Genomic DNA, 27,727 nt, shown 5'->3' with positions numbered 1-27,727 from the left:
GAGCACATACACCAAAGGGGGAGCACAAGAGTGGACACAAGCACTTTACTGTTATATCATCTGTTTCATCATCTGCAATGAGCACCAAAAGAATGAAGTAGTTGTTATGAATGGACTTTATGATGCGATTCTGTAGACACAGATTAATGCACAAATTAGCTTGGCACAAGAGCACTTTAAAACACGGTTCACTTTATTTCTATATTGATTATAAAAGTGCATCAATATAAAATAGATGTATGTAAATTACAGTTTGCCACTGCAATTATCGCACAGGGTTGCATATTTCTCTATTGAACATGTGTATATAGAGGGATGTACAGTGGTGTGAAAAAGTGTTTGCCCCTTCCTCATTTCCTGTTCCTTTGCATGTTTGTCACACTTAAGTGTTTCGGAACATCAAACCAATTTAAACAATAGTCAAGGACAACACAAGTAAACACAAAATGCAATTTGTAAATGAAGGTGTTTATTATTAAAGGTGAAAAAAAATCCAAACCATCATGGCCCTGTGTGAAAAAGTGATTGCCCCCTAAACCTAATAACTGGTTGGGCCACCCTTAGCAGCAACAACTGCAACCAAGCGTTTGCGATAACGTGCAATGAGGCTTTTACAGCGTCCTGGAGGAATTTTGGCACACTCATCTTTGCAGAATTGTCCTAATTCAGTTACATTAGAGGGTTTTCGAGCATGAACGGCCTTTTTAAGGTCATACCACAACATCTCAATAGGATTCAGGTCAGGACTTTGGCTAGGCCACTCCAAAGTCTTAATTTTGTTTTTCTTCAGCCATTCGGTGGTGGACTTGCTGGTGTGTTTAGGATCATTGTCCTGCTGCAGAACCCAAGTTCGTTTCAGCTTGAGTACACGAACAGATGGTCGGACATTCTCCTTCAGGATCTCTTGGTAGACAGCAGAATTCATAGTTCCTTTTATCACGGCAAGTCTTCCAGGTCCTGAAGCAGCAAAACAGCCCCAGACCATCACACTACCACCACCATATTTTACTGTTGGTATAATGTTATTTTTATGAAATGCAGTGTTCCTTCTACGCCAGATATACTTGGACACACACCTTCCAAAGAGTTCCACTTTTGTCTCATCGGTCCACAGAATGTTGTCCCAAAAGTCTTGGGGATCATCAAGATGTGTTGTGGAGAAATTGAGACGAGCTTTGATGTTCTTTTTGCTCAGCAGTGGTTTTCTCCTTGGAACTCTGCCATGCAGGCCATTTTTGCCCAGTCTTTTCCTGATGGTGGAGGCATGAACGCTGACCTTAACTGAGGCAAGTGAGGCCTGCAGTTCCTTGGACGTTGTTGTGGGGTCTTTTGTGACCTCTTGGATGAGTCGTCGCTGCGCTCTTGGGGTAATTTTGGGCGGCCGGCCACTCCTGGGAAGGTTCACCACTGTTCCATGTCTTCGCCATTTGTGGATAATGGCTCTCACTGTGGTTCGCTGGATTCCCAAAGCTTTGGAAATGGCTTTATAACCCTTTCCAGACTGATAGATCTCAATTACTTTCTTTCTCAATTGTTCCTGAATTTCTTTGGGTCTCGGCATGATGTGTAGCTTTTAAGGATCTTCTGGTGGACCTTACTGTGTCAAGCAGCTCCTATTTAAGTGATGCCTTAATTGTGAACAGGTGTGGCAATAATCAGGCCTGGGTGTGGCTAGAGAAATTGAACTCAGGTGTGGACAACCACAGTTATAGTATGTTTTAACAAGGGGGGCAATCACTTTTTCACACAGGGCCATGATGGTTTGGATTTTTTTTCACCTTTAATAATAAACACCTTCATTTACAAATTGCATTTTGTGTTTACTTGTGTTGTCCTTGACTATTGTTTAAATTGGTTTGATGTTCCGAAACACTTAAGTGTGACAAACATGCAAAGGAACAGGAAATGAGGAAGGGGGCAAACACTTTTTCACACCGCTGTATTCTACACAGGTTGCCACTGGGAGTATCGCATAGGATTGCAATTTTAAATTGTTTATGATCACATCTTATAATCGCATAAGATTGCATTATGATGTTCACTAGATTTTTTACATAGGAATGGAATATCTCACCACCACCATTTAACTGCAGTCAATAATATTATGATTTAGTACGATTACATTTGGATAACGCAGCATTATATTGGTATCAATTTATTTATTTATTTTTTGCCACAAGCATATGGGATGTGATCATTTCTAGCAGCTGTCCTTCAATCATTACTAATTATCATTTGGATTTTCACATGGTAGTTCGCAAGACTGTTTTTTAGATTATCCATCCTATGTGAAAGGGGCCCAAAGTAAGTGCTGACCCCTACATTATTCCTGAACAAAGAAGGTGCTGTCTCTCTGGAGAGAAAAGCAGTGTACCAAGATTTTTCTGTGGACGTAATATATATATGTGTTACACTTACATGATTTTATATCATGCTAAATTTGTGATTGAACATCAGTTTCACAGACAGGGCACTGGTTTCAATAAGTGGTCTGGAGAGTTGCCTGGTGAGATGGAGCATTAACTACAGAACTTGAAGATGAGTGTGAGGAAGCAGCCGAGGTGTACATCATGTCTTCTAAGCACATGGCTCAGAAGTTTAGCTTACCTTTGGAAGATTTATACTAAGTTCACTAAATCTACCCACCTTAAAACTGCACTAACCCCTTTCCCAGAGCTGTGGCTTCCTCTGGTTTTGTCAGAAGAAATAGTTAATGTTTGGAGATACCCTATGATTTGGCACATTTGTAAGAATCATAAAAAATATATAGGGAGAGGTAGTAAAACAGGACAGGTTTCACGAACCACACTTCCACTATCCATTTGAGGTGCTCTATGAATTCTCTATACAGAGGATTATAAAAATAAAAAATAAACTCAATTCAAAAATGAGGGAATTATACAGTGGCTGAGCTCATAAATTGGTTTCCCTTATTGTTTGAAATATGCTAACCAACTTTTGGTAAGCAGAAAGATTTCAGCAATGCCAGTATCCATGCGCCCAGGCCCCTTTCAGGATGCCGGACGCATGGATTCCTATGGTGGGGCGGGAGGAAATGGTACTTTTTGAAGCACCCGATTAGAGCCGGAGGCTCTAATAGGCTTTAAAATAGGGTGGGCGCAGAGAGTGAGCCCTGATCCCAATTTTGTGACGATGGTGAATACATTTTCACACTAACCTTCCTCCCCTCCAATCAGGACGCAGGGTATCCTGATTGGGGGGGGGGGGAGTCTGTATTTTTCATTTTGTTTGCACCCCCCAAAAAATTTTGAGCAGCAGCCACCACCGAGTACCATCCGCCACAGCATTACTGGGTGGCACCAACGTAGGGTATGAATAAACCTCAGAAAGCCTGCAAAACTGAGTGTATGGAAGTGCTGGAAAAAAAGCATTCCGGCATGCTGAATAATTTCTGTTTCCATTGGATTGGACTTACGACCAGCTCTTTGGGCACTGTACATCATTGTATTGCACAGCAAAGGACTTTTGTTTATATTTTTTTGTGTTCTGTACGTATGCAAATTAAACAATGTTATCGAGTTGGAGCTTTATGTTTAGACTTTTTTTCAGAATACAGAACAGTAGTTAAGAATGCTTAAAATATTAATTGCTTATGGCTCCTCGTTTAGCGACCAATTCATTTAACAACCTGGTAGCTGGAACGGAACCTGGTTGTTAAGTCAGGATAGCCTGTTGGTGCATGATAGTTAGCAGGAAGTTACAGATGCTACATAATGAAAATGTGGATTTGTTTGTTATAGGAATCTTTCTTCTTCTGTATACATCTCTCAAAAAGGAAGAGGCAAACATTGTCACAAAAAGACTACCCCAACTTTTTATGTCAAAACATTCTCCCCAATCTTGGCATACTAGTAGCTTATGACTGCCACATAGGAGGCCTCCTTAGGAGCACCACTAAGCACCAGTTTCTGCTGTAAAACACTCACCAAATGATGTAATACCATTCATTGCAGCTTTGATACTACCAGGCACATCAACAGAAGTAGCTCCTTTAAGAAGGGCAGCCAGGTCTTTGTACCCTTCATGTAGCAGAGCATTGTAAAAGGAAACAAATGCCCGATTGTCTTTGCCGAGAAGCAGATCAATCAGTCGGTGGGCTCGGTCAACGTGAGTAACCTACCAGATAAAGGATAGAACAGGAAAAAAGTATTTACACAAAAGAGAATGGGCTGATAACCTGGTTTATTTAAAATAAACAAACAGCTGATAAACTGATATCACAATTAGTATATTTCCTACAATTATTATAAAAAATGTAACCAAGACACAACATAGTAAGTTTATGGAACATAGGAAATTATAAGAAAGGATAAGGTTTTTACAGGGTAGAATAGCAGCCTGGGGCCATACAACATAAGGTTTGAAGGTTTGGGCATATTTCCCTGCCTGGGAGCTCCAGGTGCTGCATGTTATATATCTTTGGAGAGGTAACATTTGCTAGAGCATTTAGTTATTTTTGCAACTTTTGGATATCTTATAGATTTTTTTATTTGTTTTTGAATAGACAAAAGGAAGCATTGGTTTCTTTTACTGTCCAATCCCATAGTTCTGCCTTTAGAGTTTATTGATAAGCATTGCCCACACATAGATGTATAAATATTATGAAATGCTATGAAGGTTACCTGACTTTTCACTTTTTCTTCCTCTTGCGGTGTAATGACTTCATCGCCAATCATGTGATCCATGATGTAGGCAGTCCTGATGTCCTTTGCCAGTGCTGCTCGGTTTTGAAGCAGCAAGCTGCGGGCTCTTTCATCCATTTTCTCATTTGTTTCTAAGTGCTTTTAGGTGACAGGATATCAGTATCAACTTGTCAAGCGTAAACCATAACCGTAGTCACCTGTGGAAAATAAAAATACATAAAACAAAAGAAAATATACGTTGCTTGAGACAGGGAATAATAAAAACACAATGAAAGAACGATGATAAGACACTAAAGTGCATATAGTTGTAGCTCAAAATGATCAGACAGACAGTACATGGTAATGTACAGTGCATCTGCAAAATATTCACAGAGCTTCACTTTTTCCACATTTTGTTGTTACAGTCTTATTCCAAAATGGATTAAATTCATTAGTTTCCTCACAAAGAATACCCCACAATGACAAAGTGAAAGAAGTTAGTTTGAATTTTTTGCAAATTTATCAAAATAAATACAATTAAAAAAAATAATAATAATTAATATTACATGTACATAAGTATTCACAGCCTTTGCTCAATACTTTGTTGATGCACCTTTGGCACCAATTACAGCCTCAAGACTTTTTAGAGTATGATGCTACAAGCTTGGCACACCTATTTTGGGGCAGTTGCTCCAATTCTTCTTTGCGGGACCCTCTCAAGACCCATCGGGTTGGATGGGGAGTGCCGTTGCACAGCCATTTTAGGTCTCTCCAGGGATGTTCAATAGATTAAAATTACTTTAAATTATAACTACAAACTTTTGTGCTAAAATTTATACCAAGTGATTAGTAGAGTGTTCAGATAATAACTTATTCCTAGTGTTGTTCATAAAAAGAAGATCTGAATGATCTATACCATCATAATAAAGTGCAAGTGAAATAATATAGGTTAAAAACGCAAATCCTAATAATAACACTTCACAAGAATCGTGACATCAAACAAAAGTGTGACAGTCCATAAAAGTACATCCAAGTGCCAACGTGCGTACAGAAAACTTGTGTAAGAGAAGAATGAATACACAATAACAAAATATATATATAAAAATATATATCAAAAAGTGAAAAGACAAATCCAAAAAAAGGAGGGGTTCCTAAAAAGTGTCTCTTAAATTCGCATTAAAGGCTAATGATTCAGTTCATGCAAAAAAATATTTTATAGAGTGAATCCACACTGTGCTATGTGAAGGGTTAATCCTGTGAACAACCCCGGGATAGTTCCACCAGTGATCTTGCAGCTCCTCAAACGTGGGTGCTCACACACTGAGTGCAGTGGGTACCTTACCTCACTGCTGTCAGTTAGACAGCAATATGCTTCAATATAGCAGGTGTCTCCTCAATTCGGATGTATGTCCTCAGTAGGTGTAGGAACACTCCAAAGATTTGCGGTGTATATCCCAAATACAATATGGGCGCCCCCAAAACTGTTCCTCCAGATACTCCGCAAAGGATCACAAGTCAGACCCAAGAAAGAGAAGAAGGGGCTCCAATAGTGAAGTACGTCACACAAATACTTTATTATAAAAAGAACCAAGTCCTGGGTACTCACATTCATGTAATAAATTTCAAACGTTTACAGCTAAAAACAACGAACGGCTTCCTCGTTCGTACCCCGGAACGTCACTTCCGGTGTCCTCCTAGGCCAATCCTACGCGTATCGTCATAGATCACGTGACTTCATCAGGGACTAATGCATAGGAGGTGGACGAACGTTTAAATAGGATCTCTAATTCGCAGCCATTTTCTTGTAGTCAGTCCTATCTATTACTATTCGCGGTCACGACTCTAATTACACGGCCATTTTCTAATAGGCTATAGTACCGACCGGTTCTATACGCTTCCCGGTCGTTTTTTCTTATAGGTTCCAAGCTAATTTATTCATCGTTTAGACAGATATATGTCCGCTTACATGGACTAAAATTCAATTCAGACACCCGGTAGTTGCATTTATTCGGGCAACGACACAAGATTTCTCCACCTCTGACTCCAAGTAGCATTCTTGGTGTTGATAGAGGATTAAACACATTGACTTTAGAGGTCGACCGATATATCGGCCGGCCGATATATCGGCCGATATTTGCCGTTTTTTAAATAATCGGCATCGGCCGATTTTGCTGATAAAAAGCCGATTTAGAACTACAGCGGGACTTTGAAATGACTTCTGTAAGAAGTCAGTGTGAGTTGCCTGAGTCGTCATAGCAACACTTTCCTCCTCTCTGGGCAGACTGCCAAGAAAAGAACTAAATGATACAATGTTTACACTTGAATGAATGAAGTCATCTCTGTGTGTAGAAGTTCTCAGTTTAACCATTTAAAGACTAAATCTTTTCTGACACTTGATGCTTACAAGTAAAAATCCTGTATTTTCTGCCAGAAAATCACTTAGACCCCCCCAAAAATTATATATAATTTTTTAGCAGAGATCCTAGGGAATAAAACAGCGGTTGTTGCAATATTTTATGTCACACGGCATTTGCACAGAGGTCTTTCAAATGCATTTTTTTGGGAAAAAAATACACTATTTAAAAATAAAATAAAAACAGTAAAGTTAGCCCATTTTTTTTTTTCGTCCAAAAGTTTTGACTACCTGTTTTTATTTAATATATAAGTTTTTTTTTTTTTTTTTTTTATCTAAAATCATACATACAAGTAAACTGATTGGAGGTTTGTTTTGTTTAATAAATGTTTAAATGTAAGAAATTTTCTGTATTTTCTGCTTTCACACTGGAGCGTTGATGTTAAAACGCAAGTTTTAGCGGCTCTTTACCATCATTTTAGCGGTGCTATTTGGCTGCTAGTGGGGCACATATAACCCAGCTAGCGGCCAAGGAAGAGGTTAAATGCGCCCATGAAGCACTGCTGCCAAATCGCATTGCATGCGCTTCGGCAGTGGTGCCCATTCATATCAATGGGCAGGAGTGGTGGAGGAGCGGTATACACCACTCCAAACGTGCTGCTTGCAGGACTTTTTTTTAAGATCCTGCCAGCGCATCGCCTCAGTGTGAAAGCACTCGGTCTTTCACACAGACTGCAGGGGAGCCATTTTGCAGGCACTTTACAGGCGCTATTTTTAGCCCAAAAGCACCTGAAAAACGCCCCAATGGGAAAGGTGTGTTAGATCAAGGGGGATTAAAAAAAATAATAATAATAAATAAAAAAAGGAAAAAAATAAATAAATAAAATAAAATCGGCCTAACATATCTGCCCAAAAAAAAAAAAAAAAAATCGGCATCATATATCGGCTATCGGCCGCCATGATTTCTAAATATCGGCATCGGGCAGAGAAAAACCCATATCGGTCGACCTCTAATTGACTTACTGTTAAAACGACGGGACCGACAAAACATTTGTAAACTAATAATTTAAGATAAAAGATGTTATAAAAGAATTCGAAAAAAATTCCTTAAAAATGGCTTAAGACAGGAGGTAGTATATAAAATATTAAAATATTGGTACTCTCTTTAATTTATGGGTAAAAACGTAATTGAATTTTAGTCCATGTAAGCGGACATATATCTGTCTAAACGATGAATAAATTAGCTTAGAACCTATAAGAAAAAACGACCGGGAAGCGTATAGAACCGGTCGGTACTATAGCCTATTAGAAAATGGCCGTGTAATTAGAGTCGTGACCGCGAATAGTAATAGATAGGACTGACTACAAGAAAATGGCTGCGAATTAGAGATCCTATTTAAACGTTCGTCCACCTCCTATGCATTAGTCCCTGATGAAGTCACGTGATCTATGACGATATGCGTAGGATTGGCCTAGGAGGACACCGGAAGTGACGTCCGGGGTACGAACGAGGAAGCCGTTCGTTGTTTTTAGCTGTAAACGTTTGAAATTTATTACATGAATGTGAGTACCCAGGACTTGGTTCTTTTTATAATAAAGTATTTGTGTGACGTACTTCACTATTGGAGCCCCTTCTTCTCTTTCTTGGGTCTGACTTGTGGTCCTTTGCGGAGTATCTGGAGGAACAGTTTTGGGGGCGCCCATATTGTATTTGGGATATACACCGCAAATCTTTGGAGTGTTCCTACACCTACTGAGGACATACATCCGAATTGAGGAGACACCTGCTATATTGGAGCATATTGCTGTCTAACTGACAGCAGTGAGGTAAGGTACCCACTGCACTCAGTGTGTGAGCACCCACGTTTGAGGAGCTGCAAGATCACTGGTGGAACTATCCCGGGGTTGTTCACAGGATTAACCCTTCACATAGCACAGTGTGGATTCACTCTATAAAATATTTTTTTGCATGAACTGAATCATTAGCCTTTAATGCGAATTTAAGAGACACTTTTTAGGAACCCCTCCTTTTTTTGGATTTATTGTCTTTTCACTTTTTGATATATATTTTTATATATATATTTTGTTATTGTGTATTCATTCTTCTCTTACACAAGTTTTCTGTACGCACGTTGGCACTTGGATGTACTTTTATGGACTGTCACACTTTTGTTTGATGTCACGATTCTTGTGAAGTGTTATTATTAGGATTAGCGTTTTTACCTATATTATTTCACTTGCACTTTATTATGATGGTATAGATCATTCAGATCTTCTTTTTATGAACAACACTAGGAATAAGTTATATTCTGAACACTCTACTAATCACTTGGTATAAATTTTAGCACAAAAGTTTGTAGTTATAATTTAAAGTAATTTTAATCGCATGAGTGCGTCTTTAAGATTTTATGCGATTATTTACTAATTATTAGATTTAATTAATTTTGTGTGGAGCGCAACACCATTTACTATTTACTTACTATCACTTGAGGGGAGGGTTTGCACCTCTGCCGGTGTTTTTGCTGCAACCATATCAGTCTTCTTGATTTTACCATTGTAGCGCGAGGATAACCTATTATTACCGATGTTCAATAGAGTTCAAGTTTGGGCTCTGGCTGGGCCACTCAAGGACATTCACTAAATTGTCCCGTAGCCACGCCTTTGTTATCTTGGCTGTGTGCTTAGGGTCATTATCCTGTTGGAAGAAGAACCTTCGCCCCAGTCTGGAGGTCCAGAGTGCTCTGGAGCAGGTTTTCATCAATGATGTACAATGATGTACATTGCTGTATTCTTCTTGAACCTCAATCCTGACTAGTCTCCCAGTTTCTGCTGCTGAAAAACATCCCCACAGCATGATGCTGCCACCACCATGCTTCACTGATATTAGCCAGGTGATGAGTGGAGCCTGGTTTCCTCCAGACATACATGACGCTTCAGAGGTCAAAGATCTCAATCTTTGTTTCATCAAATCCGGAGAATTTGGTTTCTCATGGTCTGATAGTCTTTCAGGTGCCTTTTACCTGAAACTTCAGGTGGGTTGTCTTGTGCCTTTTACTGAGGAGGGGCTTCCGTCTGACCACACTACCATACAGGCCTGATTGGTAGAGTGCTGCAGATATGGTTGTTCTTCTGGAAGGTTCTCCTAGCTCCACAGAAAAATGCTGGAGCTTTATCAGAGTGACCATCAGGTTCCTGGTCAACTCCCTGACTAAGGCCCTTCTCCCCCGATTGTTCAGTTTGGCTGCGAAGCCCACTCTAAGAAGCGTTCTGGTGGTTCCAAACTTCTTCCATTAATGGATGATGGAGGCCACTGTGCTCATTGGGACTGTCAATGCTGCAGAAAGGTTTCTGTATCCTTCCCCAGATCTGCAACTCAGAACTACAATCTGGGCTCAGAGGCCAACAGACAATTCCTTGGACTACATGGCTTGGATTGTGCTCTGACATGCACTGTTAACTGTGGGATCTTATATAGACAGGTGTGTGCCTTTCCAAATCATGTCCAATCAACTGAATTTATCACAGGTGGACTCCAATCAAGTTGTAGAAACATCTCAAGGATGATCAGTGGAAACAGGATGCACCTGAGATCAATTTTGAAGCATCATGGCAAAGGCTGTGAATATTTATGTACATGTGATTTTTTTAGTTTTAATAAAATTAGCAAAGGATTTTAAACAAACGTCTTTCACATTGTCATTATGAGGTATGGAATCTGTAGAATTGTGAGGAAAATAATTAATTGAATCGATTTTGGAGTAAGGCTGTAACATAAAATGTGGAAAAAGTGAAGCACTATGAATACTTTCCGGATGCACTGTAGTACTCAGTGGCAGCTTCTTAGTAACATGGTCATATGCTGCAGGTAAACCCTTTCTTGGGTCCCCCACTGTCGCTCCTGGCTCCTCCAAGTGACCCTGTAGAAAACAGTTGTCTAAAGGTGGCACTCGTATGAGCTTGCTCCCAAGCCACACTGGTCTGCATCTATTGACACAGACAGTGGGACTCAGCCACATCATCCGCTTCCTCATTACTGGCTTTGATTGAACGCAATGGGAGCCAATGGCTCCCGCTGCCACAGCCAAGCCTGTAGACCTGAGAGTGAGGGGGGGGAAGGGGGAAGAAGAGCTGCTAAAAAAGTACAGCACTGGATTGAAAGAAGGCTCAGGTAAGTTAAAAGGGGAGGCGAGGGGGAAAATACTGATGCCTAAACTTTTTTTACCTTAATGCAAGGAATGCATTAAGGTAACAAATATTAAACCCCTTCATGACGACCGCCTGCCGGCCCCTTCAGAGTTCTAAAACGCTGGGATTGTCTGTCACAGTAGTCAAATGATCGGAAAGCTCCTAATCACAAGTATGCATTAGAAGCTTATCGATCCCCACTGGCTACTGTACTGGGAGCATGTAGGAAGCACGCTCTCAGTACGGCAAGTTGTTTACACAGGGACACCCGCCGAGAGGCTGCATATATGTTTACAACCAGCATGAAGTGGTTAAGCTTTAGCATCACTTTAACTCTTCTGTGCAATCGAATAAGCATTACTCAATAATATACATCTAAATAATTGTTACTTTTAAGCTAGTCTGTTCTTTTGCCACTATGTGCCTGTTGTGTTAAATTATAATAAAAAGGAAAATATGAATGTCCCCACAGCACAGAAAGTCTGCTCAAAGCAACAGAATTATGCATTTAATATTGTAATGCAGGTTATAAAAAAAAAAAAAAAAATGGTAAGGGTCTCACTGGCTGCCTTATACAACTGAAGGAAACCTGTATTGAGAAAAATATAGAGGCTGATCTCTCGCACTTAAAATACTAGCTTAGTTGGGCTGCCATTCAAATCCTCTAGTTTAAATTCTATAAGTAACTGAGCTGGTACATTTGATTATACATCACTATGGGGGTTATTTACTAAAGGCAAATCCACTTTGCACTTCAAGTGCAGTCGCTATAGATCCGAGGGGGACATGCAAGGAAAATAAAAAACAGTATTTTAGCTTGCACACGATTGGATGATAAAATCAGCAGAGCTTCCACTCATTTCAGATCTTCCCCTCAGGATTTACAGCGACTGCACTTCCAAGTGCACTTGCAGTGCAAAGTGGATTTGCCTTTCGTAAATAACCCCCAATGTTTTGTATTCTTTTAAATGGTACCAGTGTAAGTATCTGAATTTGATTCAGTATCAGCCTCTTGCAACCCCCTAAGGCTGGAATAGGGAGAAGCAGCACAAGAAACCAAGGCAGTTCATGTGCTGACATGGCATATGTTGATAGGAATAGAGAACAGAGTAATAGAGAGATGTGTTTATCATGTCTCGTAAGACCTGTAAGTGTTACTTAACGACTAATGGCAGCCATGAGTATTTTATATATAGTTAGGCCCCTTTCACACGTGCGAACAGTATGTCCGTATTTCATCCATCCGTTTTCGGATGAAATACAGACATACATGCATTCCTATGGGATAGCGGGTGTCGGTGGAGGAACAGTATGAGCAAGCACCTTGTTGGTTGCTAGGCCTTGTGAGAGAGGGACTGTCCAACCTGGGTGTTCATCCAGCTGTGAATGGCTATTCTCTGGATGCAGTCAAGGTAAGCAAGTTCTTTAATGTTTTCTGGACTTTGACATTGAGAGTACTTGAACTTCCTTTTCCAACCATCTGATCCCAAGTTAAAAGACTGTTCAATGGTTTGAGTTTTGCAAATAAAATCCATTCAAGTGGATCTATTGTCAGTCTCAAGTTACTGGGCCATCTACCACGGGACATCCCCTAGATGTGTCACAAGGAGAACAGAAGGGAACGGTAAGCCCAAAAATAACCAGCAGCTCCTTCGGGGGTTAGTGCTACAGTGGAAACAGTGCATTTAAAAAAAGGGAAATTACGTAAAATGTCCTCATTTAACTAGTTGCTGACCGCCGGCTGTCAAATGACAGCCAGGCGGCGCACCTATTGTGGCGGGAGGCCGTCATATGCCTCCCGTTTAAACAGGAAATGCACGCGATCGTGCGTGCGCACCCCTGTTTCTTCGGTGGCGGCGTGTCACGGAGACACCGCTCGCCACCGAAAGGGGTGAACAGCCATTGGTTATGGCTGTTTACCACGTGATCGGCCGTGATGAAGTCACGGCTGATCACACCCCAACTGTGCACGGCGCATGCGCGCGATCGTGTGCATGCTGCGCGTGCACGTCGGTGGCGGCGTGTTCCCTGGGAACACTGCTCGTCACCGTCGCTGATAAACGGTCATTGGCCGGCTGTTTACCCACGTGATCGGCTGTGATCCTTTCACAGCCGATCACTAAAATGTAAACAAACCGCGATAACGAGATGTTACCGGGTTCTCCTCCTCACACACCGATCGTGTGTGAGGAGGAGATTGCGGTAACATCTCGTTACCGCCTACAGTGCACATCAAGCACACTGATTGCCCCCCCCCCCCAATAAAGAGGACCTGTTACCACCCCTCATAGTACCTGTCAATCACAGTCCATCAGAGTACCCGAGTACCTGTCACGGCACATCAGAGTACCCGAGTACCTGTCACGGCACATCAGAGTACCCGAGTCCCTGTCACGGCACATCAGAGTACCCGAGTCCCTGTCACGGCACATCAGAGTACCCGAGTACCTGTCCCAGTCCATCTGAGTACCCGAGTACCTGTCCCAGTCCATCTGAGTACCCGTCACAGTTCATTTGAGTACCCGAGTACCTGTCACAGTCCATATGAGTACCTGTCAGTGCCCTTCAGAGTACCCAAATACCAGTCACCAGGCCATCAGAGTACCCGAGTACATGTCACCAGGCCATCAGAGTACCCAAGTACCTATTTGCAGCCCATGTCTCATAGAATATATGTTGGGGTGTTTGCTTTCCAAAATGGGGTCATTTTTGTGGGTAATTTCACTGTCCTGGTGCTCCAGGACCTTCAAAAGTGTGATGGGTAGGAATGAAATGAGATGTGTCATTTATGCTCCTAGAATGCCTGAACGTACTACTTCAATGTCTCTCTATGTGGCCAGGCTGTGTAAAAGTCCTACACATGTCGTATCGCCATACTCGGGAAGAGTAGCAGAATGTATTTTGGGGGTGTAATTTTTGCTATATACATGCTATGTGTTAGAAATATCTTATTCTTATCTATATCTTATAGAAATATAAATTTTTTTCCACATATTCCAAAAACTTCTGGAAAAAAATTAACCGTTCAAAAGACTCATTATGCCTCACAGATTATACGTTGGGGTGTTTGCTTTCCAAAAAGAGTCTCTCTATGTGGCCAGGCTGTGTAAAAGTCTCACACATGTGGTATCGCCGTACTCGGGAAGAGTAGCAGAATGTATTTTGGGGTGTAATTTGTTGTATGCATATGCTGTGTGTGAGAAATAACCTAATAATATGACAATTTTGTAAAAAAAAAAAATAATGAAAAAAATCTTAATTTTGCAAAGAATTGTGGGAAAAAATGACAACTTAACCACTTTCAGACCGGACCATTTTGCTGGTAAATGACCAGAGGTCTTTTTACAATTTGGCACTGCGCTGCTTTAACTGGTAATTGCGCGGTCATGCAATGTTGTACCCAAACAAAATTTGCGTCCTTTTCTTCCCACAAATAGAGCTTTCTTTTGATGGTATTTGATTGCCTCTGCGATTTTTATTTTTTGCGATATAAACGTAAAAAGACCGAAAATTTTGAAAAAAAATGATATTTTCTACTTTTTGTTATTAGAAAAATCCAATAAACTCAATTTTAGTCATACATTTAGGCCAAAATGTATTCAGCCACATGTCTTTGGGTAAAAAAAAGTCAATAATTGTATATTTATTGGTTTGCGCAAAAGTTGTCACATCTACAAACTAAGGTACGTTTTCTGGAATTTACGCAGCTTTTAGTTTACGACTGCCTATCTCATTTCTTGAGGTGCTAAAATGGCAGGGCTGTACAAAACCCCCCCAAATGACCCCATTTTGGAAAGTAGACACCCTAAGGAAATTGATAAGTGGCATGTTGAGCCCATTGAATATTTTATTTTTTTGCCTCAAGCGATTGAATAATGACAAAAATTTTTTTTTTTTTTTTTTTTTTTTTTTACACAAAGTTGTCACTAAATGATATATTGCTCACACATGCTATGGGCATATGTGAAATGACACCCCAAAATAAATTCTGCTGCTTCTCCTGAGTACGGGATACCACATATGTGGGACTTTTTGGGAGCCTAGCCGCGTACGGGGCCCCGAAAACCAAGAACCGCCTTCAGGTTTTCTAAGGGCGTAAATATTTGACTTCACTCCTCACTACCTATTACAGTTTTGAAGGCCATAAAATGCCAAGATGGCACAAAACCCCCACAAATGACCCAATTTTAGAAAGTAGACACCCCAAGCTATTTGCTGAGAGGCATGTTGAGTCCATGGAATATTTTATATTTTGCCACAAGTTGCGGGAATATTACAAACTTTTTATTTTTTTATTTATTTTTTATTTTTTTTACACAAAGTTGTCACTAAATGATATATTGCTCATGCATGCCATGGGCATATGTGAAATGACACCCCAAAATAAATTTTGCTGCTTCTCCTGAGTACGGGGATACCACATATGTGGGACTTTTTGGGAGCCTAGCCGCGTACGGGGCCCCGAAACCAAGCACCGCCTTCAGGCTTTCTAAGGGCGTTACAGTTTTGAAGGCCATAAAATGCCAAGATGGCACAAACCCCCCCCAAATGACCCCATTTTGGAAAGTAGACACCCCTAAATTTAGGGGTACACTAGTGAGACTAGGTAATAAATGGCGGGTGCCCTGAAACTATAAAAAAATAACTAACCAACCAGCGTCACCTGTAACAGTTATATGGTGATCACTGGTGAAAGGGTTAACTAGGGGGCAATCAGGGGGCTTTATGCGGTAGTATATGGGGGTCCCTGGCGCTATAAAAAGCTGCGGCGAACCTAAATACCTACCTGCCTAACTAGCGTCACCTGTGACACTAATACAGCGATCAGAAAAACGATCGCTTATTAGGCTGGGTTCACACTGGAGCGATGCAGGAACGCCACAAATCCGCGGCGGGTTCCCGCATCACATGCCTCCCGGCGGCAGTTCACACTGCCCTATGCGAACTGCTGGGAGTGTCAGTGAAATGTTAATGACACCCCCAGATCAGTTCGCATATCGCAGTGCGATCTGCAAACTCGGATCGCATGGTGTGAACACCCATGCGATCCGATTCTGCTGCGGACCAAAAAAAGGGTCCCGTGCGAGTTTGCGGCGGGTGTGACACGAATTCAGCCATACTATCTGTATGGCTGAACTCGAATCGCACAGAGATCGGATGTGATTTGCACTGCAGTGCGGTGCGAATCACATCCGTTCTCATAAACCGCTGCAATGTGAACCCAGCCTTAGTGACACTGGCGACGGGGGGTGATCACGGGGTTAAACCTTTATTGGGGGGGTTAGGGGGGTACATTAGAACTAAAGGGGGCTAACCCTAACAGTTATTACAGTCACAAATGACACCAATGCAAAAAAAAAAAAAAAATGACATTGGTGTCACTGTGACTGGGGGGCAGGGGTAATTGGGGGGGTGATCGGGGGGGTGTGAGTGTGCCTGGCATGTTCTACTGTGTAGTGTCGTGTTGGTGCAACTCACCGATCCTCTCTCCTCGGTGTCGGAACGAAAAATACCGACACGGAGGAGAGATTACATCACTTCCTCTCCTGTGTTTACATTACAGGAGAGGAAGTGATGTCACGGAGCATTTTCATTCGTCGGGAGCGATCGCGAGGGGGTGGCCATGAATGAATGGCCGTCCCCTCGTCCGGGATCGCTCCCGAACGAATACCGACCGCCGCAGGCACCGGGCGGGGCCCCTACCGGGCCCCCGACCCGCGGGCAGGCAAGGACGTACATGTAAGCCCTTATGCCTGCCCGTGCCATTCTGTCGACGTACATCGTCGTGCGGCGGTCGGGAAGTGGTTAAAAAAACTCACCATGCTACTTAGTTAATACCTTGGAATGTCTACTTTGTAAAAAGGGGTCATTTGGGGGGTATTTGCACTTTCCTGACTTGTTAGTGTCTCAAGAAATGAGATACACCTGATGTACTGAAGGCCTGATCAGGTGTGATCAATTTTCAGCGATTGGCACCATAGTTTGTAGACTCTATAACTTTCACAAAGACCAAATAATATATACTAATGTGGGTTATTTTTTACCAAAGATAGGTAGCAGTATAAAATTTTGCCCAAAATTTATGAAGAAAAATTACTAATTAGCAAAAATTTATGACAGAAACAAAGAAAAAGGCATTTTTTTTTCACAAAATTTACGTTTTATTTTATTTATAGCACAAAAAATAAAAAATCCACTAGTGATTAAATACCACTAAAAGAAAGCTCTATTTGTGTGGAAAAAAGGACGCAAGTTTCATATGGGTACAGTGTTGGATGACTGAGTAATTGTCATTCAAACTGTGAGAGCGCTGAAAGCTGAAAATTGGTCTGGTCAGGAAGGGGGTGTAAGTGTACTGTATTGAGGTGGTTAAGGAAATATATCTGTGGATATATATTAGAATTAGGGTGTGCTATTGAGATTATCGCTTGAGTATTCATTTCTGATAGGAGTTTAACAATTTTATTAATAATATAGATATATTGTAACTTGTTTAGACAACCTTTTGTTGGAAATGAAATTGAGGTTATTGGGGAAATTTGTAAGATTGGTTTAGTTTAGATTAAGATAACAATGTAATGTTAATTGTAATACAGCTGCCATAATATTTAACAAAGCCAAGATGGATGGAATACATAAGATGTTTTTCTACAAAAATGAAATCTAAAAGGTCCGATAATAACGATGTGCGGTTCATGATGTGAGAGGAATAATAAATAAAATTTAAATATAAAGTAAAAGGGAAAACACTGCGCTAAAGTTAAACCTATAACAAAACGGCCGCAATAGCCAAAAATAGCAGCTAACACTAAAAACAAACAAAGTTCAGCATACAAAGGAAAAAATTTGTGTAGCGCTTCAATATTAATAAGTGTAATCAACATAGATTATGGAATAATTAATGTGTAATCAACATAGATTATAGAATAATTAAATACAGAAATTCATATAATTAATAATTTGAGAAAAGAGTCCATAGGATGGGCACCAATTTCACAATGGAGCTGGTATAGAAATGACTGGACCGTCATAAAGCAAAAACAGGTCACTGGGCAGATATATTCATGTAGGCCAGCTTGTCTGTAAACGTCAAAAGAAGGTAGATAAATACTTCTTACCAGCTCTGTTGGACTCACAAAGTCATATGACAGTTGAGTCTGAAAAGGCTTGAGGTCTCACTCTGGGACCAGAGAGTATATGGAAGGAGGTCCGTTAGACTGGTGGAGGAACTTCAAACAACTGTGTACTCAATGGCGTGTTTCACAAATGGAACATCGAGGTAGTTTGGAATCCAGCTCAGACACCGTCCATTACACCAATACTCCAATCACCCCAAGTGGGGAGGGAAATGTTTGGGGGTTTAAACCACACAGAAGGGAAAAAAGAAAAAAAGAGCTCCACATGGTGCGGGTCAAATGATATAAAATGCGGATTTATTGAAGTCAAAAAGTTATTAATGACTTAGTGATCACAAAAATAGAGTAAAATAAAGTTAAAAGCAATGTAGGGCGCCAACAGCTAGGCCAACGCGTTTCGACATGCCCCTGTCGAAGACTTTTATGTCGAAACGCGTTGGGATAGCTGTTGGCACCCTACATTGCTTTTAACTTTATTTTACTCTATTTTTGTGATCACTAAGTCATTAATAACTTTTTGACTTCAATAAATCCGCATTTTATATCATTTGACCCGCACCATGTGGAGCTCTTTTTTCTTTTTTCCCTTCTGTGTGGTTTAAACCCCCAAACATTTCCCTCCCCACTTGGGGTGATTGGAGTATTGGTGTAATGGACCGTGTCTGAGCTGGATTCCAAACTACCTCGATGTTCCATTTGTGAAACACGCCATTGAGTACACAGTTGTTTGAAGTTCCTCCACCAGTCTAACGGACCTCCTTCCATATACTCTCTGGTCCCAGAGTGAGACCTCAAGCCTTTTCAGACTCAACTGTCATATGACTTTGTGAGTCCAACAGAGCTGGTAAGAAGTATTTATCTACCTTCTTTTGACGTTTACAGACAAGCTGGCCTACATGAATATATCTGCCCAGTGACCTGTTTTTGCTTTATGACGGTCCAGTCATTTCTATACCAGCTCCATTGTGAAATTGGTGCCCATCCTATGGACTCTTTTCTCAAATTATTAATTATATGAATTTCTGTATTTAATTATTCTATAATCTATGTTGATTACACATTAATTATTCCATAATCTATGTTGATTACACTTATTAATATTGAAGCGCTACACAAATTTTTTCCTTTGTATGCCAAAATTTAAATATAAGAGACCCATCACATCAAGTCCACACACCCTGTTAGGTTAGATGCCATCTGCAGCCAGTTGTTTTATATTTTTTGATCTGGCAGAGAGCTTTCTGTTCTGTCATATATAGATTGTTGGTCCTTTTGTTTTTACTTACTTTTTTATTTTTGAAATCCAAGAGCAGAATGTGTGGATTGTGAAATGATGTACAACGGTATAAGCAGTTATGACATCAGGAAAATAATGTCAGATGGAAACTAAGGACTTGTGTTGTTATCTAGCTAAAACTAACAACAGAGCAAGCAATGAGAAATTATAATTAGGGCTGAAACAACTAATCGATTATGAAATTAATCGATTACTATTTTCATAATCGATTAATCGGCCAGTAACATAATGGGATTAAAAAAAAAAAACTAAAATGAGCCCTTTATAGTACAAAAAGAGCAAATAATCGCTACTGTAAATATTACTTTCACAATTCTACAGTAAAAAAATGAAAAGTAGTGATTATCTGCTTTTTTTTTTTACTATAAAGGGCTAATTTTTGTCTTTTTAACCCCATTATGTTACTAAATTCCTTAGAACTGGTTGACATCTATGTTTATTGGTGCTTTTTGCAGAATTGCATTACAGTTCATTTACATGGTTTCCTATGGGACACATTCACAACTGTGCTTTTTTTCATCTGCTGCGTATTTGTAAAGTGTCAGGGACTTTTCAACGCAAAACAGTGCTTCTTTGGTTCAATATACTTCAATGGAAAATCTGCAGAAAAGCATGCAATGCGTTTTTTGAAGCAATTTGTGTTTTTTAATCTGCCCAAAAAAAAAGCAAAAATGCAAATTGCAGTAAAATCACGTGCACAGAAATAAAAAACGCACAGGAAAAAGCACTGCAGAAACAGATAAAATGCAAACTGCATAGGTGTGCACCGAGCCTTATGCTGGCCACATGGATCAATTGTCTGATGAGAATATTCAGACAAAAAATCTTTTGTACATTCGCTGAATGAAAGAATATAGTTTGAAATTGTCACTTTTTAACATTTAACATTCTGTTTTTAAAATTAATATAATTTCTGAATGAAAACCACATACACTGTGAAAATTCCTTTGACCAAGCAGTTTTCTATTATTTCCAAATTTTCCCGTCAGTGTGATTGAAAATGAACGTCAATCTGACCCACTTTATTTTTTTTTTTAAAGGTTATTAACCGAAACAATAATCGGCCAACTAATCGATTATGAAAATAATCGTTAGTTGCAGCCCTAATTATAATATTGCCAGGAAAAAGTTGTCTTTTTGAAACATGAAACTGAAGTTCTAACACAAACAGTATGATAGAAAAGAAGCCTTTGTAATATATGTATGCAAGCTGGACCAGGAATGAAGGTTTCATCCCGATATATCAGAGCTGTAACTTTATGCAAAAGGTACTATTAGGCTGCATTCACACCTAAATGTGCGATTTTCTGCTTGAAAACGCTACGCTTAACGCAATTTTGCAGCGTTTTTTACCACGATTCGCATCGTTTTTTACCGCGATTTGCCACAATTTTGTGCAGGGCAAAAGGTCACCAATATTAAAAGAAGAAAAACGCCCAAATCTGCTCAATTCGAGTGACAAAAAAGGGTCCGGAACTTGTTTGAGCTTCAGGCGACATGAGTGGAGATATGAACCATCTCCATTGAGAATAATAGATTTTTTTCCCCTCTAGCATTTTGTAGCTTCAGGCTTCAAGCTACAAAACGCTCAGGTGTGAACGGGGTCTTAGACAGTTAGACCTTATTTTGGTCAACTATTAAATTTTTTAATGGTCCGACATTCTGAGCAACAAACATTCAGCTAACTAAGAGCCGGTTCACACAGCGGGCGATGCGAGGCGACACGACTCGCCTCGCTCTCGCAAGTCGCCCCCGTTCTGTACAATGGAACCGTTCTGAGAGGAGCGACTCGAGTCGCTCCGACTCAGAAAAAAGGTTCCTGTACTACTTTTGGGCGACCTCAGGCGACTTGCATTGACTTCTATACAGAAGTCATCTGCAAGTTGCCGCTGAGGTCACGGCAGGTCGCGGCAAGGCAAGTCGGAGTCGCCTCGCCTCGCCTGCAGTGTGAACCGGCCCTAAATGTTTGTCTAATGAAAGGTTCAAAATATGAATTTTGTTTTGTTTATGTACAAATCTAACAATGAAAAATGAGTACATGTGAATCCAGCCACCTTGTTGCCAATATTGGAAGAGGCTGGAGACAAATTGATGATGTTGGAATCAGCTGCTGTGAGCCCAGTGCAGGACACACTACCTGAAGACCCAGATTACATATTTTTTTTTTTTTTTATAGATTTGATCCCAGGTTTATACTGAGGATGGCAATACCCATACTGCCTATGCAGTTTATCATCCAGAAGGATACTTTTGCCCCCAGCTCAAGAAGCAGAGCTCCATGTTTTAGCAAGCCTGTGAGCTTAAAAAAAAAAAAAAAAAGGGAAGGAGTATGTATAGTTGAGATAGAGAGCTTTTGGTTCCATTTGAAGGGCCAGAAGTTTGTTTTTACTTCGCAGGGAAACCAATCAAGCATGCCAAGTTAATTTGATTGGCTGTTTTCAGCCATCCAGGTTCCTGCTAAGGTAGCCATACCAACATTAAAATTCACACACGGAAGCAAACCAGGTGACTAAGAATGCTGCATTTACAGCCCCGGACACTTGCTGGGTCTGTGCAACTCACAGATTCCACCCTAGTTCTGGCCCAGTATAGCTGGGATTAATAATTCAACTTTAACCACTTCAATACCGGGCACTTATACACCTTCCTGCCCAGACGAATTTTGAGCTTTCAGCGCTGTCGCACTTTGAATGACAATTGCGCGGTCATGCTACACTGTACCCAAGCTAAATTTTTATCATTTTTTTTTTTCACACAAATAGAGCTTTCTTTTGGTGGTATTTGATCACCTCTGGAATTTTTTATTTTCTGCTAAATAAATATATGATAAGGCAGCACTGATGGGCACCAATGATGTGGCATTAATGAAGTGGCACAAATAGGCACTGATAGGTGGCATGGATGGACACTGATAGGCAGCATGGATGGGCACTGTAGTGTACAGTATTGTAGGGATGGATGCCAAACAATAATGCATGGCAATCAGTGATGCCCATTGTGGGCACTGATTGGCATCCATTGTGGCACATTTGAGTGTTGATGCTTTTTTAGTATTGTTTGGAGGACTTTTAACCCACTATTTTTGTATGAACTTTTCACTTGAGTGACACTATTCACCAAGTATTGGGATATACACTTATTCATGTATTTTTAAGTTTGATTGATTATCTTAATTTATATAATTTTATTTATTCACTTCACTTTACCTGATTGATTTTCACGATTTATATTTTTTTGGATCACTGTGATACTTATTATGGCTATCACCTGCCTTATATATTTATTATATATTTTGTATGCATTTATTCTCCATACACTGATGATTTATGATTTTAGTTATTAAATTAGTTTTTTTACCACTTTATGGATTTTAGAAATTTTTGATTATTTGAGTACTTTCACGCTGGGAGCGCAACACCATTTATTTATTCTGACCACCAAAAGAAAGCTCTATTTGTGGGGAAAAAAGGACGTCAATTTTGTTTGGGAGCCACGTTGCATGACCGCGCAATTGTCAGTTAAAATGACGCAGCGCCGAATCGCAAAAAGAGGTCTGGTCTTAAGCCAGCAAAATGGTCCGGTCTGAAAGTGTTTAAGTGGCAAACAGAGCAATAAACCATCATTCTCTAAAACCCTCTATAAATGAAGATAAACTATAAATACATAAAAGGAAGGCAATAAAAAAAATAAAAATAAAAAAAAGGGTATTATAAAAGGTTCTCTTTATATAAAAATAAAAAACATGTCATACTTACCAGCTCTGTGGAATAGTTTTACACAGAGCAGCCCAGCACTCCTGTCTCTGCCTCATCGGGTGCCCTCACGGAAAGCCACTCTTCATGGGGGGACCCATGCAGACTTGCTTCCACGTTCTGCTGCAGCGTCCACTGACACAGACAGCGGAACTCGGCCCCATCCCCATGGCACTGGATTTGATTGACAGCAGCAGATGCCAATGGCTCCTGCTGCTATCAATCTGTCTGAGGGGAGAGGCAGTGGTTGGAGCCACTGGATTTGTGCATATCGCTGGATCAGATCAGAAAAAGGTGGGGTATGGGGGGGAGCTGCAGCACAGAAGGTTTTGTTATGTGGGGATAGGGGAAGGGAACAAACTAAAGGAGAGAAAGGTGGGGGGAAAAAAGGAAGAGAAGGTAAAGGGAGTGGTCTGGGAGGAGCTTTAAGTTTTTCTATGTGGTCAAGCAACCTCAAATTCCAGTTGATCTATACACCACTATGCTAAATTGCCCATAGCTGTAGCATCATCCCACTGGTGTCCAGTCACATGACCCTTCACACATTGGGGAATAAAAATAATTTATTGGAAAGCGTAAGCAGATAGGATTAAAGGCGTCACTGTTCATCATCAAGCTATTGTGTAGCCTTTCGTTCTATTTAAAGTGGTATTAAACGCAAATGTTTAAAAAAAAACTCAGAAGTTCACAGTTTAGGAGATATCCCCTGTATTTGCACGTGCCGACGTGATCGGCACAAGCAAGGGCACATTGCTTCAGTTAGACTGTGCCGCTACCATCGGCTCACTCGCGCAAGACGTCATCGCAGCTCTGGCCAATCACAGCGCCGGAGCTAAGATACCCTGAAAGAGGAAGTAAACCCTATCTAAAACAAACACTCTGCAAGACAAATGCATAATGAGTTAGTATGCATAGCGATCGAAACCCCCCGCAGTGGTCCTCAGTCACCGCCATGATAACTGGAGTGACTTCCGTGTATTGCGGCTCCGGCGCTCTGACTGGCCGAAGCCACGATGACATCACTCCCGAACATGCATGCGGGAGCCGTCAGTGACGGCACAATCCCATTCATTAAATGGAACGCTCAGCACGCATGCGCCGTAGACATCGGTGCTGTCTTTCTTGCAAATATCTCCTTAACCATGTGGGTTACAGGAGGTATTTCTTGCACCTACAGGTAAGCCTTACCTGTAGGTCAAAAGTGGTCTGTAAGGGTTTACAACCAATAGAAGTAATCCCTGGGAGTGATGTCGCCGCCCAGTGCTGTGTACAGGCATCGCAGCAAGGGGCTTCGATCTCAGGTGAGTATGCTATGCATACAAGCTCATTAGGTCTTTGTATTGCAGGTGCTAGCTTTTGTTTCGTTTTCCCCACATTGGGTTTACAACCTCTTTAAAGTGGTTGTAAACCCTTACAAACCACTTTGACCTACAGGTAAGCCTAGATTAAGGCGTACCTGTAGGTCCATGAAATATCTCCTAAACCTACACGGTTTAGGGGATATTTGCCAAAAGACAGGCACCACTGTCTACGGCGCATGCGCCATAGACAGCGGCACGCAGGCGCACTGAGCATGCCGCTAACAGCGATAAGCCATTAGTGGCGGCTCCCGTACACATGCGTGGGGACAGCGGTGACATAGCTGGCTCCTGTGTCAGGTAAGTGCCACATAATGGGCTATTATGCATTATGCTTTACCTTTGCAGGGAGACAAAGAGGTTTACATCAGGGTTTACTTCCTCTTTAAAGTAACGCAGTGCCACTGCAAAAAATGGCCTGGTCAGGAAAGGGGTAAATCCTTCCAGGGCTGAAGTGGTTTCCAGCTCTCACTGGTTCAGTGGGAAGTGTTTAGTGCTTGTCAGGAGGAGGTCAACAATGAAGACAGGGCCCCTTTCAGGAAGTTCTATGTATCAGGTAACGAATTGACCACAATAGGTCCTCTCTATAGCACCATTCCCCCTACAGATGTTCCTACCACACAGGCCTATATACAGGCAGCCCCTATCCCATAGCACTCCTCTGTACCCCCTCATTCTTCATACACTCCCCACCCCAAATAGAAGAAACCCCTCTGACAGAGCCGAGCCCTACCTGAGCTCTATTCATATCCCGCCGCGATAGCAACAACTACATCCCCCAGCGTGCTCCGCGGCCCCTGACGCGCCTCACTTCCTGTTAACCCCTGAAGCTGCCTGTCTGCCGCATTCTGATGAAACACCGCTCGGAGGCACGTCGCTCTGTTGTGTGACAATAGAAGGGTTAATGTGCAGCACTTCCTGCTCTCCCTGTTCCCTCTGTGCTCTGCAGCTCAGTATATGGTAGAAGTGTCGTGCACTGGAGCTACTGTGTTGTTGGGGGCCACTTACCTGGCTGTAGAGAGGCGGGGCGATGCGCTGAGAGGAAGGCCGCTGTGTTGTGCGGGATGATATATCCTGGACTGAGGTCCCCGCCCCGCCCTTCTGCTGTCTGGACTTACAAACACCGTGATAAAGCAAGTCTGGGACATGGGGCAATCGAGGCAACACGTAAACAACAGTGCTGCTTCCTCCTTTCATTTACCATCAGTAGCATGGCCGGGAATGACACGGGCTGCCAAAGTAATGGCCGAGAGATGGATTGAGGAGTGATAAAAGCATGCGATACACGCTGCAATCTGATTGTACAATCTCAGTCTGTACCCAGGGTCCTACGTCTATACAACGTGTGTATTTCCTCCAGTACTAGCATATCGCACCTGTGTTTATTGTGCATACGCCTGGCTTTTAGGGCGCCAGGCACCCCCTGTACCCAGATAGCAAGCAACTGTGCTGCAAGTTTGAAAATGACTTGCTAAGGCGCCTTTCACACTGGGGCGGTGGGTGCGCCGGAGGTAAACCGCCACTATTTTTAGCGGCGCTTTCCCGCCAATTTTGTGGCGCTATTCGGCTGCTAGCAGGGCACTTTTAGCCCCCCGCTAGCGACCGAGAGGGGGTTAAAGCCACCGCAAAGCGTTGCTGCAGCGGCGGTATAGCCGCACTGCCCCATTGATTTCAATGGGCAGGAGCAGTATATACACCATTCCAAAGATGCTGCTTGCATGACTTTTTTCAGCGTCCTGCCAGCGCACCGCTCCAGTGTGAAAGCCTTCGGGGTTTTCACATTGGAGTCACAGGAGCGGCTCTTTCAGGGCGATTTGCAGGCGCTATTTTTTTTGTGCTGTGCCCCAGTGTGAAAGGGGTCTAAGCTATTAATAGACTTCCCAGGATTTCCAAGTTTACACTAGCTGTAAGCTATAAGCATTGAAATTTAAAGAAAGACATTCCTGAAATATATTACTCTGTGTAATGAATCTATATAATATGAGTTTCACTTTTTGAATTTAACCACTTGAAACACCCTTAATAACCAGACCAATTTTCAGCTTTCGGTGCTCTCACATTTTGAATGACAATTACTCAGTCATGGAACACTGTACCCTTATGAAATTTTTGTCCTTTTTTCACACAAATGGAGCTTTCTTTTGGTGGTATTTAATCACCGCTGGGTTTTTTATTTTTTGTGCTATAAAAGAAAAAAGACAGAAAATTCTGTAAAAAAAAAAAATGAATTTTTCTTTGTTTCTGTTATAAAATTTAGCAGATTAGTAATTTCTCTTCATAAATTTTGGCCAAAATTTATACCACTACATATCTTTGGTAAAAATAAGTACAAATTGGTGGATATTATTTGGTCTTTGTGAAAGTTATAGAGTCCACAAGCTATGGTGCCAATATCTGAAAATTGATCACACCTGAAGTACTGACGGCCTATTTCAATTCTTGAGACCCTAACATGCCAGAAAAGTACAAATACCCCCCAAATGACCCCTTTTTGGAAAGAAGACATTCCAAGGTATTTAGTAAGAGGCATGATGCGTTTTTTTTAAGTTGTCATTTTTTCACACAATTCTTTGCAAAATCAAGATTTTTTTTTTTCCTTTTTTCACAAAATTGTCATATTATCAGGTTATTTCTCACACACAGCATATGCATACCACAAAATACACCCCAAAACACATTCTGCTATTACTCCCGAGTACGGCGATACCACATGTGTGAGACTTTTACACAGTGTGGCCACATACAGAGGCCCAACATGCAGGGAGCGCCATCAGGCGTTCTGGAGCACCCAGGCCAATTCTGACATTTCTCTCTTACATGTAAAAATCATCATTTATTTGCTAGAAAATTACATAGAACCCCAAAACATTATATATGTTTTTTTTTAGCAAAGACCCTGGAGAATACAATGGTGGTCGTTGCAACTTTTTATCATGCATGGTGTTTGTGCAGGAATATTTCTAACGCATTTAAAAAAAACAGCAAAGTTAGCGCAATGTTTTT

The 27,727-nt window shown here is 41.2% G+C and overlaps 1 protein-coding gene across 3 annotated transcripts in view; it reads right to left on the bottom strand.

The window, feature by feature from the left end:
* APAF1 (apoptotic peptidase activating factor 1) overlaps nt 1–25,871 on the bottom strand; it is a 175,986-nt gene extending 150,115 nt beyond the window's left edge. The window contains exons 1-3 of one of the 3 annotated variants that reach the window (XR_013270814.1): nt 25,458–25,531; nt 4,644–4,861; nt 3,948–4,137 (exon numbers count right to left, since the gene is read on the bottom strand). Coding sequence is in view for 2 of the 3 variants with exons in the window: in XM_077472319.1 (XP_077328445.1) it covers nt 3,948–4,137; nt 4,644–4,781 (328 nt within the window). In the remaining variant the exon portion in view is untranslated. Of the gene's footprint in view, nt 1–3,947; nt 4,138–4,643; nt 4,862–25,457; nt 25,532–25,732 lie in introns of those variants that run through there. The other 2 variants (XM_077472319.1, XM_077472318.1) reach the window with 2 other exon arrangements.
* Between the last annotated feature and the right edge of the window lie 1,856 nt (nt 25,872–27,727).

This window comes from Lithobates pipiens, unplaced genomic scaffold (genome assembly GCF_037356315.1).
Source record: "Lithobates pipiens isolate NorthernLeopardFrog02 unplaced genomic scaffold, aLitPip1_a1.2 Scaffold_8, whole genome shotgun sequence".
In the NCBI taxonomy this organism is placed as follows: Eukaryota; Metazoa; Chordata; class Amphibia; order Anura; family Ranidae; genus Lithobates; species Lithobates pipiens.
Note: the sequence above shows the minus strand (reverse complement) of the source record. Positions and strands in the feature narration are given on the sequence as shown.